Source organism: Anomalospiza imberbis, chromosome 10 (assembly GCF_031753505.1).
Source record: "Anomalospiza imberbis isolate Cuckoo-Finch-1a 21T00152 chromosome 10, ASM3175350v1, whole genome shotgun sequence".
In the NCBI taxonomy this organism is placed as follows: Eukaryota; Metazoa; Chordata; class Aves; order Passeriformes; family Viduidae; genus Anomalospiza; species Anomalospiza imberbis.
This window is the reverse complement of record NC_089690.1, coordinates 6,932,337-6,947,194: the sequence shown is the minus strand read 5'-3', so window position 1 is coordinate 6,947,194 and position 14,858 is coordinate 6,932,337. Positions and strand designations below refer to the sequence as shown.

The 14,858-nt window shown below is 38.9% G+C and overlaps 1 protein-coding gene across 4 annotated transcripts in view; it reads right to left on the bottom strand.

The window, feature by feature from the left end:
* Nucleotides 1-464: 464 nt before the first annotated feature.
* The window catches only part of PIK3CA (phosphatidylinositol-4,5-bisphosphate 3-kinase catalytic subunit alpha), a 34,425-nt gene continuing 20,031 nt past the window's right edge, over nucleotides 465-14,858 (bottom strand). For all 4 annotated transcript variants that reach the window (XM_068200343.1, XM_068200341.1, XM_068200342.1 and 1 more), the window contains 10 exons: nucleotides 14,369-14,533; nucleotides 13,703-13,806; nucleotides 12,850-13,021; nucleotides 12,413-12,519; nucleotides 11,789-11,910; nucleotides 11,177-11,255; nucleotides 10,201-10,371; nucleotides 9,855-9,972; nucleotides 9,538-9,689; nucleotides 465-8,392 (listed from right to left, as the gene is read on the bottom strand). In XM_068200343.1, the coding sequence (XP_068056444.1) occupies nucleotides 8,122-8,392; nucleotides 9,538-9,689; nucleotides 9,855-9,972; nucleotides 10,201-10,371; nucleotides 11,177-11,255; nucleotides 11,789-11,910; nucleotides 12,413-12,519; nucleotides 12,850-13,021; nucleotides 13,703-13,806; nucleotides 14,369-14,533 (1,461 nt within the window). In that variant the 3' untranslated portion in view covers nucleotides 465-8,121. The remainder of the gene's footprint in view (nucleotides 8,393-9,537; nucleotides 9,690-9,854; nucleotides 9,973-10,200; nucleotides 10,372-11,176; nucleotides 11,256-11,788; nucleotides 11,911-12,412; nucleotides 12,520-12,849; nucleotides 13,022-13,702; nucleotides 13,807-14,368; nucleotides 14,534-14,858) is intronic.

Here is a 14,858-nt window from a genome sequence, read left to right as displayed (position 1 = left end):
GCCAATGAGTAATTTCCCCAAATATGTTTGTCACTCTTTCAAAATTAGCATTGGATACAAAAATATAACCTTGTTTGTTTGTATTTTTTAATTATAATTTTGGTAATGAAAGCATGAAGCATATTTTTCAAAACCAGATTGATTTAGCAGGGGCTGTAAACCATAAAGCTGAAACACTTCAATAACATCATCGTTCTTGTCACAGATTTTTACAGCCCACGTCTAAAACTAAAATAAAATTAAATTTCTTATTTTGAGGATCAGCGTTTACAAGAATAAATGCCACACACATATTGGACTTTTCACCCCTAAATAATGCAAATTCTATTTCTGTTCCCCCCAAACTAACTGAGGTATGCAATTTCCATTTCCTTTCTTCTAGCCTTTTTCAAAGGCAGAGCTGCAACACCAAATCACACACCAAGACTGAATATTCCTTAAATTCTCACTTCAGAATTCACAGGTTTACCAACCATATAATTTTAATTTAGTTGTTAGTATATACATTAACACTCAAAAGTGTGATAAAAACCAAAGTAGTTTTTTTTAATAAACAGCATGATACAGACCGCAAAGATAAATAAAAAGCAGACTTTTTACAGTTTCCCATGAACATGAACTACAATAAGTATCATAGGCCAAACTTTTGTTACTTGAGTAGCACAGCAGAAGGGTTAAAAAAGGGGTTGTGTTTTTTTTTTATTTAAAGTACTGCAAGACTATTCTCTATTCTCAGTATGACAACACATGCACCTTGCTGCATCTTAAATACTTTTTGGCCCATTATTACTAAAAACGTCTTGCTTTCTACCTACTTTACCACAGACCTTTATCACAGAATGACACACACATGGCAACATCCCCCCCTGCCCCAGTAGTGGTTATTTCAGAGGTAATTGTCTCATTTTTAAAAGATAATTGAAGCACTGGTGGGGGTTTTTACTCTGCCTTTGATGCAGACAGGTAACTGCTCTCAGCTTCAATGAAGTTACACAGCAGCTGACACCCTCCTGGGCTCTGTTTGTACCCAAAATGCCAACAGGATCCTGGGCTGCCTTAGGAGGAGCAGGTCAAGGGAGGTGAGCCTTGCCCCTGCCCCTCTGCTCAGCACTGGTGAGGCCACACCTGGAGCACTGGGCTCCCAGTACAAACCTGACACGGATGTGCTGGAATGGGTCCATGAAGGGCTGTCAAGGGGATGGACAGGAGAGGAGGCTGAGAGGGCTGGGATTGGTATCCTGGTCGAAGAGAAAGCCTGGGGGCCATCTGGTCAATGTACATAAATACTTGGTAGGGAGGAATAAAGACAGGCAAGGCTTTTCTCAGTGCTCACTGAAAGGACAACAGACAATGAAATAGAAGATACTTCATATAAACATTATGAAAAAAAAAAATTGGCTGTGGTTTCCTCTTTCTCAGACAGACTCTAAACCCAGCTAAGCAATGTCCTTCTATTGCTGACTCTGCTTTGAACAGGGTGTCTGGGCTAAATGAACTCCAAAGGTCTTTGCCAACCTCAATGGTTCTCTGAAAATTCTGCAGTTGTGTTGCCATTTACAATAACAACAATACTTACAAAATTTCAAACCCGAGAATCCAGGACATCAGACTGCAGCCGTGTATATTTAAAGCCCCTTTCTCCACCAGGGAAGTAGATTTTCATAGTGTAGTGGGTATTCACAGTTAAAACTTGAAGAGGTGCGAGGGGGCAAAGAGAAAGGATCATACTCCAAGATAATGAATTACACATTTATCTTCACATGAGAAATGAAGAATTTGGACCACAGCTGCTATAAGATAAGAAGATGAATCTATTCCTTTTCATTCCTCAGCCCCAAATGAAACAGTAAGACAATTTTGGACAGCCTGGGGCAGTTGATAATTCAGGACATAGAACATTATTAATAAAGCCTGAAAATAGATTTAAAATAGTTAAAAGAAACAAGGCAGAATGAGATTCCTACTATGAATATCCCTATTTTGGCTCACAAGAATTAACTAAACTACAACAGACATGAAGATTCTTGAAAAAAACACCTTCTGCCTTAATTAGGCTTTCAGTAACTTCAGCAATACAATTAAGTCAGGTTTAGTTGTGATTAATTTTATGACTGGAACAGGAGCCTAACAAAATGGATGCAGTTACACTGAACTGAATGGCTCCTGAAGCAGTTTAATAACTACTGGGAATCAGGCACCAAAATTTCAAAAATAATCAAGACAGTATAGTGAATTTTTTGCCTTCCTTCTGCTGCAGGAATATTGCATCACATACAGAAGTGACAGTAAGGACACTTAAAACACATATACACAAACCAGTGGGGACACTAACTTCAAAGTACAGGCAGAACATTGCTTCAATTGATCTTCTCTTACAATTATTTTTGATGTCCTTATGCTCTGGGCATGTCCCAGAGGGGTGTTGGAGAGAGAAGAGAAGGGACAGAGGGATTCACCTCTGGCTTTGAGTCAGGAGCACTAACACAGCAAGACCTCAGACTTTTCAGAGTCTATCCCATAAAGATCAGATGTTCAGAACTTTGTATGGCAAATGAAGAACAGTGGTTTTTCCTGAGTGTGGATTCAACAAGTCTGTATGGTACAGGTACAAAAGATTAGGAAGAGGAAACATTTAAGGTAGCAAGGAACAAAAATACTGAAGTGTCAAGAATGAAACAAACTGTAGACAAGATTACTGTGCTTTTGAAAAGCTGAAAAGGCTACTTTGTTAATAAAGACTATTTCAAAGTAAAATTAGTAAGTGTTTAACTGAGCTGCTACTAAACATTCCTCTCCTTAAGAGAACCTTTCATACTGAATGATAGAAATAAATAATCTGGAACTCTGATATACATACTGCATAATTCTGATTTCATATGCTGTTGTGAATCCAGAGCAATTCTGATGAAGTGAGTGTTGTATCAGCATAAAGTGAAATCAGAATTTCACAAAGAGCGGAGCACCTATGGGTTTGGTTAGTGTATGCAAATAGAGAACTTCTATAGCCAGATTCCAGTTGGCTTCCCTTCATTAACACAGACGTAAAAAAAGTAAAACTAAACAAAGAACCCCAAACCAATACCAGCTGCAGGGGTGCTGAGCTACACATCATTTTGGACAGACAGAGCCTTTCCTAAACTGAGACAACTTCCAGCACAAAATAAAAAGATGCAAATTCATTATTTGTATGAAACATGTATTGCAAAATTAAATTGGGATTCAACAATCTGCAACAACATCCACAGCTATATAGTGTTTTTAAAAAACAAGTGTGGTTCTTCCATTCAAGTAATACTAAAACAAGTGAAAGAAGTTAAAAAAATCCTAGAAGCAGCAAGTTACAATTCTTTCTGTAATACCACACCATTTTCATTAACTTGAAGTATTTTCAAGATGTCAAAGACATCAACAAAAATAGTAATTTCAAGTGGCATTTCTGATATTTGTTTTTTGAATGGGTCCAGCCCAGGTCTGCAACCTGTACAGACATGCAAAACAGGAGGAATTCATAATGACTATTAAGAACAGACATTTGAACATGCCAGTTATATAATGACAAAGCAAAGACAATACCTTCAAATTGTCAACAAACATGGGCGACTGACCGCTAAAGGGCATTTAATACTTTACAGAAAAAGGAAAGTTGGATTAACACCCACAAAAAACTCGCCAAACCACCAACAGCAGGGTCATCACATACAAAGTTCTAATAAACCTGGTAATTTCTATGTTGTCTTCAATATGCAGGCTCATATCTTTTCCACAAGATGCCAAACCACCTACAATTTTGGTTTTATTTAAAAGCCTTTTTTTTAAAAAAAATTAAAAATTATACTGGAAGTCTGTTTCACTTATGTAAAAACTACTAATGCACCCTTTCAGACGAAGAAATATGCATATTTAAAATCAGTACAGGTACTTTTTCTGCTACATTTAGGAAAGCAATGAATGTAATCCTAAGTAAAACTAATATGCAGCAGCCTGTTCTGTCATTATATCAAACACAGTTTCACAGCTGAAAAAGTTACTGGTTTTAAATTTTGTTTCACTAAAACACCATTTCCTAATGCTTTGTGATAAAACACATGGCCCAGTCCTGGGCTCCTTGCTCTGGCAGTCTTACAAGGAAGTTCTGCAGGAGCAAGGTGCCCAGATTCATTTCAATCCCAAAAAAAAACTACTTTAGTGTTTTGTACATCTGATTCCCAGAACAAAGGGAGAATTTTCAAATCTCCACGAAGTGGGAACAGTTAAAAATAAGCCAAATTCCAAGCTATTTCTGTAAAAAACTAGGACTCAGTTACAAGTGCTTTCATGGTCTGCAAGCAGATCTTCTTTCTGATACTGGGAGCAGATGACATCCTCTCATTTCCACCAGGGTAAGCAAACAGTGCCTCCGCTATCCTCAGTGAAGTTACATCAGCACAGAACTGCTGTGGCAGGATACAGTAATTAGGGATCAACACTTTGAAGCTAAGAAAAAGGTTGTTGTTTTCTGTGAAACATTGGCAGAATGTTTTTCAAATGCCCATCCTGGTTTTGCAAAGAACTGGGTAAAGCCCAGCAGCTTCTCCTACTTGTTAAAAAAAAATTGTTTAAAGGCTACAATTATCCCAAACTGTATTATGTCTGTACTACTCTGAGGTTTCCTTTCTTTTACTATTTGATTCTCATAATAACTTCTACATTTATGCACAACATTTAATTGCAGTAACTTCTGGAAACAGAGCCTGGCTCCTCATACCTCGGTCTGGGCAAAAAGGGTGCAGAATACTGTGCTTGAACTGAAAGATATTTATATTCATATTTACAGAAGGACTAGGAAGGGGCAAAGTACAAACAAATCTGGCTTCATAACATCCAATAAATTTGAGTTGATCTTTTCACCCAGGCTGGAAAAGGCTGACCATTTCTTGCATAAACGAGGTAAAGCATTGTTTCAACACCAGATAAATACAGATAATATAGCACCTAATGTGATGTCTGTGCAACACGTTTACTCAGTAAATTAAGAATTATAGCCAACAGGGTTTCAGATTTTGTGAACTAAACTTAACTGAAACTAACCCATTTTAAGAGCTAAACCATTATTGTGTGTTGACAGCAAAGCAATAGATACAAGGGTAACTTTGCTCTAGAAAGTACAACCAAGCTTAGCAGGAGTTAAAATATTCATATGAACAAAAAGGAATATGTAACAGTCAATAAAAAGAGCAATGGGAATTCTATTGGACTATTCCAAAATATTTCATAGAACTAAGGAAATAAAACTTCACATTTCCCATACTATTCTCAGGACTTCTGTAGTTTTCACAAAACCAGGTTTCCCCCCACAACATCAAGTATCCATGCATGCAGTAATCAGCTGCAGGATGCTGACTCTGAAAGTGTCTTGAAACACCAAAGCCTTGCCTTTACAATCCCCAAAGTCTTTCATAACGTAATTGATTGCACATTTTTAATATATTACAATTTGCTAAATGAAGCCAACCACTCATTACCTCATCAGTACAGCCTGCACGAAGTACAGTTTATTTATATGCTTATATTCTAGTCTAACACCAACTGTCAGCATATTTTATATTACACGTGGTATTGCACTTTCTGAGTGGCACCTCGGTGTGTGTTTGCAAGTGAACAAGCTGAACCCCCAAAAGCCCCAAACCTTTGGAATTCAAGTGCTGTCAATCTATCAAGTTTAAAATGTTAGGGTGAACATCACCTGCAGAACTATTATGGGCTTTGCTAACTTTAAAAAAACCTGTTTAGGAATTAGAAAAACAGTCCTACCTGAAGTTGTGCATAAGGGCAATCTGAAATCCTCGGTACTCTGAACAGTTTCAAAACATGGTGCCAATTTCATTGATTGCACACATTGTAATTGTGTTAAAGGACAACAACTAGATTTACAAATATATATTACACACACGCACAAAACAGACAAAGCTATAAAATGTTTGGTAACTCCACATGCTTTGAGCTAGCCAACATATCTGTCTGCTGAACTGCTAATTATCGATCATATTGAAAATCTAAATTGCTATTTCTGATGTATCTTACTGGATTCAACAACCACTTCCAAAGGAGGAAGAAAGAGGAGAAATGGTAGACCCAAATTTTGAGGGTTTAAATGAGCATTCTTGGGATAGCCAGCATATCACTTCAGTAATGTGAAGAGTGATTCCCAAAATTTTCTTAGAGACTTAGGCCAAGTTCACCTTTGGCTTTAGTGAGTACATTCCCACTACTTCACTGGTACTTGTGTCCTCTTTCACTAGGGCTGAATTTGGTCCTAGGAGTATGTCTGGTCACCTTCAGTGACGTTAATGAAAACAGGAGTCTTGGACAGATAGAACTGGGTTGCAAAATTAAGAGAGTTAATATTGGACAAATCATGTAAATAAAGAATATATATTAATAATAGTTCCTATTATATAAATAGCCTTTATAAAAAAATAATCTTTCAATAATTTTAACAACTCACCTTTCTTTAGGTTCTGGAAAACATGTATGAAAAAAATCTATTCAGTTCAAGTTAGATTAAAGCAAACCTAAGATGAACACTACAGCTCTCTGTTGCACTAAACCCAATTCTGACCATTCAGTTTCCAGGTTAGTCAGTTTTTGGGGATGATAGGGAGTTTCTTTGTGAAAGTATGAATTGCACCCCTAGAAATACTGAGCAGAAGAAACACCATACTGAGTGGGCCTATTTCCTACTGCTTTCAAAAACTGTGCAGATGACAGACCCAGAAATCAAAGGGCCACCCAAACCCCACAAATGTTAATGCCTCTGAGCACATTTAAAAGGCACTGTCTCTAAGTAATGTTTTTAGATCTTTGAGCTTCAAACTCCTTCTCTTTAAACTATGCTGCATTTAAGTATTTGCTATCACTTGAATTCTCTTTCCATTCTTCACAATCCAGCATAGTCTCCACCCACTGTACCAGATCTAAGCTAAGACGTGATGGACTCTTATGTTCACACTAGCACTGTTTTCTTTTTCCTTCTAATATATCTTATCAAATGAGAAAAGGAAACATTCTTCCAAGTTTACCTTTTTGAGCTTAAGGCATAACATGAATCATTGAATAGGCCGAGTTGGAAGGGATGCACAAGGATCACAGAGTCCAACTCCTGGCCCTGCACAGACACCCCAGGATTCACACCCTGGGCCTGAGAGCCGTGTCCAAACACTCTGTCAGGCTTGGGGCTGTGACCACTTCCCTGGGAGCCTGTTCAGTGCCCAACCACCCTCTGGGTGAAAAAACTTTTCGTAATAACCAACCTAAACCTCCCCTGACTCAGCTCCATGCCATTTCCTCAAGTCCTGTCACTGGTCACCAGAGAGAAGAGATTGGTACCTGCCCTTCCACTTCCCTTCGTGAGGAAGGTGCAGAGCTTGATGAAGTCTGAGCTCAGTCTCCTCTTCTCCAGGCTGAACAGACCAAGTGACCTCAGCTGCTCCTCATACAGCTTCCCCTCCAGACCCCTCACCATCCTCGTGGCCCTCCTTTGGACACTCTCTAATAGCTTAATTTTTTGTTAGATTGTGGCACCCAAAACTGCCCGCAATATTCAAGGTGAGGCTGCCCCAGTGCAAAGCAGAGTGGGCCAATGCCCTCCCTTGCCCAGCTGGCCATGCTGTGCCTGATGCCCCCAGGACACAGGTGGCTCTCCTGGCTGCAGGGCACTCCTCTCTCATGTTCAACTTGCCATCGACCAGGACCCCCAGGTCCCTTTCTGCAGCTGCTGTCCAGCCTCACTCCCCAGTCCATACACACAACCAGGATTGCCCCATTGCAGGTGCAGAATCTGGCACTTGCCCTTGTTAAACTTCATACACTTGGTGATTGCCCATCTCTCTAATTTGTCAAGGTCCCTGCACACATCGTACTAAAGCTTAATATTTGAAGTTTATAATTTTAGTGCTATCTGAAACCCTGTTTTACATCATTTTCCAACAGTTGTCTGAACAATTCATCTCTTTTCTTGCCATAAATTCTAATGTTGTTCATGGTTTGTGCAATTCCTATGCAACCAGTCTTTGCTGCTAACGGGTATTAACAGTGCAGTACCCACAAGGCTGGGTATCAGTTCTTGTTTTCTTTGCTGTCAGTTCAGTTCAAAGCGTGCTGCTTTATTGTGTGGAAGATCCAGTCCATTTTTGTTGTCCAGCCACCATGGTGAGCATCATTCATTTGCTTCATGAAGTACTCAAGAGCCTCCTGCTCAGTTTTGTCCAATGCAAGGGTCTTTCGAATGTATGCAATATCATCAAAGGACTGCAGTTCTGGCATTCCTGAGCCAAGCATCATGGAGAAAAGATTGATGAAGAGATTGGCATGCTGCCGGATTGCTAGGTAAGCCTTATAACACATCTCCTGAAACCTGGAAGAGACCAGGGGAAAAAAGCTCAGTGCATTTCTCTACTGGATCACTGCGTATCACTGCTTTAGCTCCAAAACAGTTTTACAGGTAACCAGATGCTAAAAAAGCAGACAGTCTTAGTCTAGTAAGAACATTCTCCTACTTAGTTTATTTGTGTAAGGATTAATAGCGGTCACACTAACACAACATCCAAAGACAGGCTTTCTAGTCTTAAACCCCATCTGCAATTCACACAACTGTTCAACACGAATTTATGTGAGCTCACAGGGCCATTTTTGTCACTGCTACTGACATTTCAGATTTCAAAAGGTATTTTCTGTCACACTGCTAAAATCAGTGCTTTCCTGGCCATCTTCAGAGTTGTATTTCTCCTGTAGTTTTACAAAGGCAGCAGCTGTTGCTCCTTAGGTACTCTGAAGAATGCACTGAAAACAGGGGTATTTACTAGATCACACTGGATAAGAAATACCCAGGTTAAGGGAAAAAATGCAAAAGAGCTTCACTACAGTATTCAGACAAACACTATAATTCAAATTCTGTCTTCCATTGCCATCAACATAATGAAATTGAGATTAAAATTGAAAACTCTCAAAGACTGGATTGCTGGAAAGAGATATTAAGAATGACTACAGCAACAGATTTATTTCTTTACTGTTATTATTTAAAGTTCTTGCTCAGCAGGTTCTGGCCATTGTCACAAACTACACAGGCCAGCTGAAGAGCTGATATCAGAGCAGCTAGAGGAGAGAGAAGTAAGGCTGGATGACCAGCAAGACTCTGATCCACACAACACCCAACAATTAAGAATTCCCAGTAGCTGCAGTTCTGCCATCTCAAGAGGATTTTAAGTGTAAAGTCAAAGAAATATCAGAAGTTTGAAAAATTACCATCTTTATTCACATGTATGCTGACCCTGCAAATCTCAGGTGAGATTTCATGGACCAAAGGTCATGTACGTGCTAAGATTACCCACTGACTTACAAGTGTATGGCTGATCTTCAACTGAAGAACTAGAACATTCCCACTGCCAGCCAATTAAAATACTACTGTTCAGTTAAAAGGCCTAATAATTAAAGATCACCAGTACTAAAGTGCATTTTAGGTACAAAACACTCTGGAGATTAAATGCATAAAAGAAAGCTCACCTTTCAAACTCCCTTGTTTTGGTACATTCTTGGGCTCCTTTACTAATCACTATTAAGAAGTCTTGTGTTAAGACAAATGGCACACGCTCTCTTTTGTAACCAAATTTTTTCTTCTTGTGATCGAGGAAGTGCCCAAAGTCAATGTGAAACAGCTTGGAGAGACAGAAAGGTATTTTAAGATTAATAATTCCTTGTTTAAATGAAGTCACAGTAAAATTGATCATTTACTTACATTTCCAATAGATTTTTTTTTCCAAAACAAACTCACACCAAAGTGAGGATGACCTTAGGGTATGATTTTAGAAAACATCTCTTACTTGTCCATCATCTTTGACCATGATGTTACTGTTGTGGCGATCACCAATGCCCAGGATAAAGGTGGCGACACAGTAGCCAGCACAAGAACGTGTAAACAGGTCAATAGCTGCATCATACCTATTCCAACAAAAAAGGAGACACTTCCCTCAGATATTCTGATAACACAGACATGCACATTTTTCTTTTGCAAAAGCGCAAACAAGGACAGGTAAAAAAGAAAACAAAACCATAACCAGATGGACATAGTTATGGACATAATCTCCCACTTGATGAACTTTAGTTGTCTTGAAGTTTCAATCAAAAATAAGCATATGGCCAAGAAAAACAGGTGACAAGGAATCTTACATGTCTCCTTTGTTCTTGTCCTTGAGCCACTGGTGCAATGTATGGCTGTTGAACTGCAGTGCTCCTTTTAAGCCTCCTTTACACTGAATCTGCATGATGGTGTGAGAGCTCCTCACGACCTCGATGAGTCCCACACAGTCACCGATTGACAAACAACCATAGGGCAACATCCTGGAAGACAAAGGTTCATTGTTTTGTTGGGTTGTTTTTTTCTTCCTTTATAGAGAATGGTGGCAAGAGGTGGGAGAGGATGTACTTTTGCAGATTCCTCTATCTGGCTGCTCTTTAAGACATGGGGAACTGTAACCATTCTGCAAGCCATTCTTGGACAAAGGCTTCATTCTACCACTCATTACAGTACTGGAGACCAAACTGTGACCCATGAGAGATAACATAAACCAACAGGTCCTTTTGTCCAGATAAGGAAATGAAAACTGGGGGTTTCTGGACAGTGCACAGGCAGCTCCTTCATTCCCACCTAAAACATACCACACAGCAAACACAAATTTCAAGGTGTAACCTGTCTAGGAACAGTTTTCCAGAAGCAGAACAGTTTATCCTGAATGCCTTGCAGAAGCTGCTGCACCCACCGACTGTCTGGAGATGGAGAGGCTCACACAGACTGGGAAATGTCTCTGTGCAGACTGAAGTGAAGATACCAACTACAAAGAGTCACTGCTCAGCAGGGCTGAGGGTTTGGCACCTTGTTCAAAGCCAAACCTACAGACACAATCACTTGGCCACAGTGTGGCTACTGTGCCTTGTATGCAGCTCACTAAGACCCACTTGAATGAGAATTAAGTATTTTTCAAATACGATCTTATGTTTATAAAATCCAGTAGTTCAATTAACAAAAAAATGTCTATTTATAGCATTTGATTTATTACCCTTGGGAAAACAGAGGCAATCTCTGGGAACAAACCAATGCCAAAACCATTAAGATCAGCATTACTTGGGAATGACCTCTAATGCTTACCGAAGATCAAGACCCTGATTTTGCCAGATGTTTTCCATAATTCGAATTATCTGAAGTGTCAGCATGTCCTGACGCAAGTCTGAAATAGTCAAACACGTTAAATTTGCAAATTTTGTAACACCAGAATCTTTGGTTAGATTTCACTTAACTTTTCCCCCAAAAACTACGTCTAAATACGTATAAAAATACTAAGGTTTGCATGGTTTTGTGCAGATTTTGCTCCCTCAGTAGAGAAAAGCAGGTTTTAAGCAGTAAAAAATGAATATAAACTTGTGGTGGTGATTTTAAAAACATATGCTAAAACCAGGACAATGGAAGGAATCACAGTTTACACATCTGTAATATCTTGAAGACATTTACAATTTAAAATAACAAATATTAAATAGTATTGTGTTCCACCCTGACAGATTGAGCATCTTAGAACATATAAAATTTGTACTTGACTGAGATAAATACTCATCTGTCTATGCTTAATTTTTCTGGAAAAGAAAATAGCTTTGCTAAGCTGTTTTTTTTTATGTATGTATTTTATAAGCTTATAAAAAACACTAAGTAAAAGGTTAGGAAAAGAGACAGGTATGTAGCTTTTGAATTACACTTATCTTTCCTTACCATCTCCATTTTTAAATATTATCTCATTGTTCTGAAATAACAATTCAGACATAATATCTGGGTTTTCCCAGTTCAACCACAGCGGCCTTTTTGCAGATGACATTATCCTGCACTCCTCAAGCCTAAAAGAGATAAGATTTCTATGAAATAGGCATAATTTGATCCTTATACCATATTTCTGTAATACTGCTAAGTTCTCCTAGTGTTGGTCAAACTCTGAACCAGCACCAAATTAAAGATGCAAAGATAACTGACCACTTTCAGACTCAAACTTAAATTAGTAAATGCTATGTTAACCGTTTGCTAAGACCAACAGAAGGCTTGTGTTGTAAGGGAATATTGTAAATATTCCTTTGGCAATGTGAGCTCCTGACAACTGGAAAAAGGACTGAAGTTCCTGGCACCTTACATGAACAACTGAAGGTCACGTTGTTCCCTGGTTTGTTAAACCATTAGACTGAATTGACTCTACTCTTTATGGATTACTCTGCTACAAATTCTATTCAGTGCACTTTGGAGATACTGACATTTACTAAGTTAACAGTCAACCTCAACACTGTTATTGTTACCATTACTAAACATTTACTTAAGCATCTAGACAAACTTCAAAGGTGAATACAATACCGAAGGTTTCCCAGTTGATGGGCAGGATTAAGAGGAGAGATAAAACCTTGCAAGGCATCCATGAAATCTGGCCGTCTCATTTGTTCAACAAGGAACTTCATCTGCACCTGATCAATAAGCACATTCAGGTCTTGAGAACACTATTTACACGTAAATGAAGGTATCAGATTTTAGCTTTGGTTTTCAAGCATGGTTTTGCACAGTTCTACTCTAAGTACAGCTCAGCTACATAGTACACAAATTGAAACCTTTAACTTTAGTTCCGTTGCCTTGAGAGCTACACAATGGCATTGCACAGAAAATACTGCAGCTCCCCAGGAAACACAGCACCTACTGAAATTAGCATTAACACTTGGCTTGCTGATCAGACAGAACAGTTCTAAGTAATTCCTGTGACTCAACAGCAGCACTTTTGATATAAGGACAGCTTTTGATACCTTCTGGGTCTCATCCTTTTTTTCCTGCTTGAGAATATCTGTGAGGTTAATCAACTTCTCCATGGCCTCCACCTGCCTGCTCAGGTGCTTCAGGTACATTCCACACGCTCGACAGTAGGACTCCAGAAGTAAACCAAACCTCTGACTGACAGTTTTGTTGTGCATTTCAGACCTACACAGGGAGGAAGAACAGTTACAGCTTCGAGACAAGACCACTTAGAGGTGCCAAAAATGAAGCTGTACTTGTGACATCTTTATAAAGTCTTAAAATACATCCTCACAAACAGTCCCCTCCCTTTTCCTTGATGACACCGAGGCAAGTAGAAAACTGAGAGTACAGCAAAGATGCCTTGCTTCTATTTTTGGTCTGATTACACCAGCTTAGAACAGAATTTTTAAGTGACCTCTAGATACAACCCAATATGTTGCAGACTGAGCTATCAAGCTCTATAAGAAGCCTTTAATAAGGAAGTAAAAATAAAGTTTGTCCTAGTCTTTATCAAAGCTTTAGGTCTCATGTATTTGTAAAGTTTTCTGGAAAAAATGATGGGGCATCAGGCAGCTAACAATAAGGGAGGCTTTCAGCAGTCTCAGACTACCTTGTTTTCAGAATAAACATCATTAGATAAAAATAAGTACAAATCCAAGTACTATTAAGTAGCTTTTGAAACTGCAAGGCATTATTTCTGTCACCAAATTATGTATTCAAACTCTTAACCAGTATAACCCAATCTTTATTTAAAGTGGTAATGTTTTTCTAAAAAAGGACATTTAATATGTCAAACCTTTAGAACAACTAATCATTTACAGCCAACAGGAAGCCCACCACCCCTTAACATGATAATAAGCTTACTTTAAATGCCAAAAGAAGAAGTGTCCTATCCTTTGATTGGTCAGTGCCTTCTTGAGTAAAAATCTCACAAGCTGATTATCTAAATACTGCTCATATTTCAGGACCTAGTTAAGGATAAAGTGAAAATTTAAAAAAAACAGATGCAGTTATTACTTCTGTGAACAATATACAGATTAAAGGCAGTTAAATAAAAAGCCATCTATGTTTTCCTTTTTTTTGTCTGGAATGACTGATCTTGGTATTAATATTTGCATGTGTTAGGCTTTGAACAATGTATGCCAACTGTTCACTGGCTGCCTCTATTTCAGGAACTTACCATCTGATGCTTGCTTTACTGTTACCAAATATTTTAGCCTCAACTTGCTCAAAATTTTGAGAAGATGCTTCTGCTCATCCTTTCCCATATGTTAGGACAGCTGAAATAGCTGCCTGTTCCAGTTGATGGAACAGTTTTGCATCTCTGCAGAACGCTGGCATTTAAGCACCAACAAGCAAAACCACAGCACTACAGAAAAATTAACATTTCATCTCCTCCTAAATAATCCGCAAAGCAAACACACTTTTGATGAGCTCTTTTTCACAACAACTTAACTTTTGCTGTGTGTTAAGCCTCTGTGATCACTGGCTATACACAAGACAACAAACATGCCAAAATATGCTCAGTACCTGTACCAGCTGGATTAGGTACTGAGACAGTTTGTCGTCTGTCAGGGACTTCTCCAGACACCGAACTGCAAAAGCTCGCACCATGGGGTCTGGGTAATTGCAGTCCAGCAGCTCCATGGCCTGCTCTGGTTTGATTGAGGGCCAGTCCTTCACCAAGCAGTACATCTGTGGGCAAGAAGAACAAACACGTCACACCTTTGCAGAGGTCAGGAAGAAGCTGTAACACACAGCCATTAGAAGGCACTGTCAGACACAAACTGCATCTGAGTAGAAGCTGTTTAATTGCTGTTCCTCTCAATCAACAATCTGGTATTAGCTGCCAGTCGACTTTGTTGTTTTTTCCACTCTAAAAAGAACGAAAGCATAGCCTCACATTTAACTGTAACTGACAAGTTGGCAACATAAGAGGGATTTGAGTAATGCCAGCAAGAGGAAATCTTAAGACCAGACTGAGCTAAAGATCAAGAACTATGGACCAGAGACACCTGTC